The sequence below is a fragment of the Dicentrarchus labrax genome, unplaced genomic scaffold (assembly GCF_905237075.1).
Source record: "Dicentrarchus labrax unplaced genomic scaffold, dlabrax2021, whole genome shotgun sequence".
Lineage (NCBI taxonomy): Eukaryota > Metazoa > Chordata > Actinopteri > Moronidae > Dicentrarchus > Dicentrarchus labrax.
In genome coordinates, this window is record NW_026136704.1 from 12,252,342 (window position 1) to 12,259,626 (window position 7,285).

General features: G+C 40.2%; 1 protein-coding gene across 1 annotated transcript; it reads left to right on the plus strand.

Moving 5' to 3' along the window:
- The first annotated feature begins 36 nt into the window (after positions 1–36).
- ilvbl (ilvB (bacterial acetolactate synthase)-like) lies at positions 37–6,618 on the plus strand. The gene is made up of 14 exons (XM_051398181.1): positions 37–468; positions 994–1,195; positions 1,470–1,597; positions 1,783–2,033; positions 2,323–2,422; positions 2,591–2,688; positions 2,905–3,041; positions 3,411–3,545; positions 3,757–3,871; positions 4,009–4,178; positions 4,458–4,528; positions 4,626–4,697; positions 5,134–5,239; positions 5,364–6,618. The coding sequence occupies exons 1-14, from the start codon at positions 355–357 to the stop codon at positions 5,540–5,542; spliced, it is 1,878 nt and encodes a 625-aa protein (XP_051254141.1). The 5' UTR covers positions 37–354; the 3' UTR covers positions 5,543–6,618.
- Positions 6,619–7,285: the final 667 nt, after the last annotated feature.

Consider the following 7,285-nt stretch of genomic DNA (forward strand, 5'->3'; position numbering starts at 1 on the left):
AGTTCTTCATGTAATCCTAGCTAGCTCGACTTGTAACGTTACATGTAGCCGCCTGATATTCCTGTGTAACAGCAATTGCGGAAAGAGCAGTCGGTAGCAGTTGCAGAAGAGTCGACTAACTTACATGCCCTTCACAGCCTTTCTTCACTAACTTTATATTAGCTACTTTTGACCGTGAATGTACGGGTTGAATTACGACTTTAGCAATGGGAGCATAGCACTTGTAGGTGCAGCTCCACAGTATCTTAGCCTAGCCAAGCTGAGCTGCTGAACTGGACCAGTTGAGGGTAGGATATTAAGTTTAGCTAAGTGGAGTTTTTTCTTATAAATAAAGGTTTGCTTCCGCATCCTAGCATGGAGTCATTTGGAGCCATTGGTACAGTTCTTGGGTGCTCTGCGGGCATTGCTCTGGGTGGGCTTGTGTTTGCAGCCTACAAACTTGGCTTGCTCTACCAGTTGTTCCACAAGGTAGGTTGTCACAACTCAACATGGTAATTGTGTCATCTGTGCTTTTCTCTTCCTTTCTCCACATGCATATTACAATAAAGCAGCATTGCACAGATCAGTCATGGCAAACACACCTGCATCATCTGTGCTCACCCTAAGAAAGTCACCTGCATTCAGTAGGCTGTTAAAGGTGAAAGGTAAGATGGACTCCATTCACAGAAAAACTTTGACCGGCCTTGTGGTTTTCTGGTACAAAGGCTATCACAACAACAAGGCTGTTAGTGGGATTGCACAAAGCTCAGAGCCACACCACCACTGCAAGCCAGAACAATATGTGGTTGTTGTGAAATATGAAAGGCCACTGGGGTGAAGAGATAGCGTGACAGGTGACCTTTAAAGTGGCCATCAGCTCACACTGACAGATGTTTATCTATGCCGGAGCTGTATTCTAGTTTACAACGTTGTTTAAATCAGTAATGTCACAGGAATCACTTGAATAGTCTCCTCTCTGACTTAACTTTTATTCTGTCCTCCTACTCACTTCAGACTGAGACAAAGAGCCCACGACATGGCGGCGAGAGTGTGGCAGAGGTGCTCCGCGCCCATGGGGTCAAGTACGTTTTCACCCTTGTCGGTGGACACATCTCCCCCATCCTGGTGGCTTGCGAGAAGGTGGGCATCCGCATTGTGGACACCAGGCACGAGGCCACTGCTGTCTTCGCTGCTGATGCTGTGGCAAGACTCTCAGGTGCAGATTTGCAAGGATAGATCAGCCAAAATGACCCTCAGTCATATCTTGTGTACCGACAGTTGAGGAGAATAAAGGAAATGGGTGTGCTGTTGCATTGCTAAAGGTGTGTCTTGGTTCAGACTGCGGTTGATTTGACTTCTCAAACACAGGTGTAACTAACAGCATTAATATTGCCAGTGTTTTGAGAGAGTGTCTTGCATAGTTAGTTCACCGAGTCAGTTGTGAGTGTTTTTAAGGGCTGGTTGCTACCTTCACTGTCTCTCCCCACCAGGCACTGTTGGTGTAGCAGCAGTGACTGCCGGCCCAGGCCTCACTAACACAGTGACTGCAGTGAAGAATGCACAGATGGCTGAATCTCCATTGCTGCTCATGGGAGGAGCCGCTGGTACACTACTTCAGGTGGAGTCGATTCAAATACATGCAGATATGATGTCAGTAGAATAAAATAACAGAACAAAATAGCCTAATAGAGCAGCGTGTTTTTCTGTTGTATAATGCAGCGTATATATGATAGCCCTTTTAAACATGTTGTATCTTGTCTGCTTCTGTGTCTAACCTCTCCATCAACTGTGTTTGTGGCACAGGGTAGAGGAGCGCTGCAAGATATTGATCAGATGTCTCTCTTCAAGCCACTGTGTAAGTTCTGTGCCTCCATCAGGACTATAAGGGAGATCGTGCCTACTGTCAGGAAAGCCTTGGCCATCGCCCAGTCGGGAACTCCCGGTCCAGTTTTCATAGAGTTCCCCATCGACACACTCTATCCCTACCATCTGGTGTCTAAAGAGTTTGGAGTTAAGAACCCTCCCAAAGGCCTGATGGGAAAAGTTGTCTCATGGTATGTTATCTGTGTTTTTTGTAAACGGTGCACATTATTTTAGTGTATGAAAAATACACAGCAACAATAGAATAAGTCGTGCTAAGAGAAGAAAAGACTGATTGTGAAATTATGTATCCACGACTAAAAGCAACACACACCTTGTAAACTTACCATCTTCGGTTCAAGTCTGACCTGGATATTTTATTTTTTCTCTCCCCACACTTTATGTCACTCTCAACTGTCAAATAAAGGCATGAAATGCCATATTACACATAAAATAATTTCATGTGATGTGATCTCTTGTAAGGTACCTCAATAACCACCTCATGAACCTTTTTGCTGGAGCCTGGGAGACCAGAGATGTGTCTCCACTTCCTGTTGACATCCCACAAGCCACAGACGATCAGGTAACACTTAATGGTTTGATGTTACGTGTATGCTCTCGTATGATTGATGTAACAGTTTTTGTTTAAAAACATTGCGGTCAGTCCCTCTTGAGGCATGCAGTATTAAGATGACTAATCCAGCAGTTTGAATGACTTGCTGTTTTTTTTTTTTCTTTCAATACAAATCAGGTACAGAAGTGCATAGAGCTAGTGAGTCGAGCCAAAAAACCTGTTATTCTGCTGGGTAGCCAAGCAACACTACCCCCAACGCCGGTCAATGATATCAGGTAAAGGATAATATGTTATGCCCCTCTCTTCTCCACTTTTCTGTCCTGTGTCTTATAGTTGTTCTGCTACTGTTCAATATTTGGTTTCTTAAGAATATGCTAAAATATTCAGATTCAGTGGCTTTAATTAGTTTTCTATTTAGCATTCGAACTGCATTGAAGTATTGTTTTGTAATTTAACTTAGTGATGCTCAACTGGTCAAAAATGCTTTGTAGGAAGGCACTGGAGAACCTGGGCATCCCCTGCTTCCTTGGGGGCATGTCCCGTGGCATGCTGGGTAAAGACAGTCCCATCCACATCAGACAGAACAGGCGAGACGCTCTGAAGGAGGCTGACTTGGTCCTCTTAGCAGGTCGGGCATACAGTCTTCTTTTAATCCTATATATTAACATTGCAATAACTTCACTTTTAACAGAAGATTACTAGTTAAAGAGATGGCATGGGGTAATTAATTAACACAGTTATAGAGTTGATACATGCTATTGATTGGATAATAACTGGATCTCTGTGTCATAATTCAGTAATTATTTCAATACTTTTTTAAGGTGTCATTAAGTGACAGCTGTTGCTTGTTTAAATGAATTTTAAACCCAATACTGGATGTTGTTTTTATGTTTGTTATATCAGTTAGAGATTGAAGTGTATTTTCAAAGTAGCCATTATAGCCACAGGCTACCCAGAAGTCCTAGAGAAATGTTGACATTGTGTGTTGTTTTTGCAGGCACTGTATGTGACTTCCGGCTGAGCTACGGCAGAGTTCTTAACAGACGCAGTAAGATCATCGCTGTCAACAGAGATAAGACACAGCTACTGAAAAACTCAGATATGTTCTGGAAACCAACTATAGCAATTCAGGGTATGTTCACAAGCTGCCATCATGACACATGGTCTTAATTAAAGGAACCATGTGTCCTTCTTGATCTCTGATTAATGATTACATTATACAGCATAAAAATAAAAAAAACTCACTGGCTCCAATTTTTAAACTGTATAATATGTATTGTTTCAGCCTTATGACTTCAAATACACACTTTTTACTTTTAAATGTAAATATCTGTCTCTTTTAGGTGATGCTGGTTCATTCTTAATGCGGCTTTCTAAAGGCCTGAAGGGCCATCGCTGTCCTGAGGAATGGCCTCAGAGCCTCAAAGCTGGAGATACGACCAAAGAAAACGCTAACAGGTAAGCAGAGGTGATGCTCCCTGTGTGTGTGTGTGTGTGTGTGTGTGTGTGTGTGCGTGTGCGTGTGCGTGTGCGCACAACTCTGTGACTACAAAATACTTTCTCCCTCACATACACGCTGATATTTTTTATTCCAGGGCTAAAGCTGACGAGAAGACTGAACACCACTTAAATCCCTTGAAAGTCCTCCACCGTGTGGATGAGCTAATGGCAGAGGACAGCATCATTGTTGCCGATGGGGGTGATTTTGTTGGAAGTGCTGCTTACATAATGAGACCGAGAGGACCTATGCGTTGGCTGGATCCAGGTTAGATCTTCTTGATCCAAACAGCAATTTGTAAAACAATGGAGGTTTGATTATTTAAATGCAAGAGTAGAGTGCTGGTAATTTCAGCTAAATGAAATGATTAATAATTTCAAGTCAGTTGATTTGTTAACTTTGGTTGTTTACTGTATGAAGACGAAGATCACACGTTTGGGCTACATAATTACATACATAAGTATGCATTACAGTAATGTATTCATTGATCATTATGCTTTCTTTGTTGTCTTAGTGACATAGCTTTACTGTCATTTGTCCCTACAGGAGCCTTTGGAACGCTGGGAGTTGGAGGAGGATTTGCTTTAGGGGCAAAACTGTGTCGGCCTGAATCTGAGGTATAATATGATTCAGGCATTTCTGAAAGGGATCTATCTGATCTATTGATTGGTGTTCACCTTTTATGAATGAAATGCTACTTTGTGTGCTTTTCAGGTGTGGATAGTGTACGGTGATGGCTCCTTAGGATACAGTGTTGCAGAGTTTGACACATTCACTAGACACAAGGTAAAATCATTCATCACAATGCATAATATGGAAATGTGCAATACTAGAGTAAATATTCCAAACATGACGTGCCACTCAGTCCTCAGTACACCTGGCACTCAGTCCTTGAGACGAGGTCTAATCAGCCAAAATAGTCTAAGGGTGTGTAGGGCTTTTAAAAATCTAGTATCAGTCAGTCAGTGTTGTCACAGCAGCTGTATTCTGTAATTGATCATTACTACAGCCATTGTCTGTTGGAAACAATACATTATTAAAATTCACAGAGGTATGGTCGCTTCAATGCTGAATTGACTTTTAGAACTGAAACTCTATTATAGACTTTAGCAGTTTAATAAATGCATTCTTCTTCTTTGTAGCAAAAACATGTATGCTTGTATATCTTTGTATTTGTTTTTCTTCTGATAATCCACAGTTTACTCTTTTTTTCCCCACCTAGACACCAGTTATAGCTGTGGTGGGAAATGATGCATGTTGGAGTCAGATATCCAGAGAGCAGGTTCCCATACTCGGCAGCAACGTGGCATGTGGCCTTGCATTTTCAGGTACATTTTCTACATGGGATGGTACAGGTTACACCCCAACCTGTGAATAAAATGTATGTATATTTATATATGATGACTGGGTAGTTACTAACTGGCAAATTGTGTTTTCTTTTCCTTTTTTCAGATTATCATATAGTGGCGGATGGTTATGGTGGTAAGGGCTACCTTGTAGGCCGTGAGGATGACGACAGGCTAAGCGACATCATCAGACAGGCTCAGAGGGAGACCCAGGAGGGCAAGGCTGTACTTCTCAACGTTCTGATAGGGAAGACCAACTTCAGAGAGGGCTCCATTTCTGTATAGAGTGTAGAGCCCAGCCCTGACCAGACCTATGCTAATCCTTGGTGCCCTTAAAGCCATATTTCACTTTGGAGAGAGGAAATGACTGAACAGTATGCTGATCTCTTGTAAAAGTTTACTGTCACTTGCAATATCACTTTATTCCCTCTTCAAGAGTCAAAAATCATTCTAGTAATACTTCTGCAAACACCAGAGTGATGACTCTGGATATCATTGGGTGACTGTTCATAAACCTGGAATTATTATTATTATTCATAGCCACTTGATTTATCATCATATTTGTTTGCGTTAGTTCTACTTCAATGAAATACTACAGCTCCAGATCTGCCAGCCTAGAAACTAAAGCTTTTGTTGTGCGTCATGCTACTTTCAGGTTCATGTTGTGCTATTCTAGCTAATTGCTGCATTTTAAGAAGGGAAAGAGTGAAAAGCAAGAAAATCTTGCTTTGTTAAGGGATTTTACCTCTTCAAGTGCTTGGGGTAGATTTTTTTACCTCCAAACAGCCTATTAAAACTTTTATTTCTTGCAAATAAACCAGTGACTGAAAATCATCATTTGTGAGAGCATTGGTTTAAGTTATCAAATACAACCAGTATGCCTTTCCTCCTGTTATCAAATAAACGAGGAGCATTTCTATGAGGAAACATGAAATCTTACAGCTGTAATATTCTTTATTGGTTTATGATTTGGGATAAAAATGTGTTCTGAATGGCAAATGGGATGCCTTTTAATATTTGATTGTGTCTTTGAATACATTGATATGTATAGATTGAAAATCTGTCTGCTGATTCAGTTATGTATTTAAATGATATACAACACTAACTCGTATGCATTGTTGTGGGCTATCATTGAAAATATGCCTATACACAATATGTATTGCACTATAATTATAACTTATTTACTCTCCCGGTGAACAAGTGTGGGTCATCTCAATCCTATATATATATATATATATATATATATATATTGATGTTTTATTTGGTACTTTGAGGGAGGTGTGTCAAACTTTTGATCAGAAAATGTTTGTTTGGATGTTTGATTTGGATAGATTGTCGAATAAATTGCAAAACAAAAGTGACTTAATGAGTGGGTTTTTGAATGATCATATTGTAGCAATCATACTATCTAATCTTAGCTTTAATTCCTTTGTATACCACTGGTTCTACACTCAGTATTTATACTAGACACAAGAGCATTAGCATATTTGTATGTAATAGTTTCTGATACGTTCAACAAAACATACAACCCGGGTTACATGAGACAAAACAAACAATTTGCATTTTAAATCCTTTAAAATTGCACATCTTTTTGTCATGAGGGGATGATGTGACTTTTTTTCTGAACACTACAAAGGTGCAGTTTTCATGTGAAACAGGAGATGGCAGGCTAGTAGTAGTTTTACTCAAGCAGTCTATGCTGACGTGGTCCTCTTTAGCATAATCTATGTATGCATTAGGGATAACAGGCCATCTGGGAAAACATCTGCTGTTGGGTCTATCGATAAATGCCATTTTAACTACAACAGTGATTTAACAGACTCAAAATCAAAATATGGTATTATTCTCAATTATGGAAACTCTGGCTTTTATATAAAAAAATTAAAATGACCGTGTACTAGGCCTTGTTTAAAATGATGAGTCTTTTTCCTTTTTGTTATATTAATCATATTGTCTAATTACAACACCGAGACTGGTTGATTTCTGAATGAAGAACTATTGACTCCACTGATTTCTGAAAGATGCTGA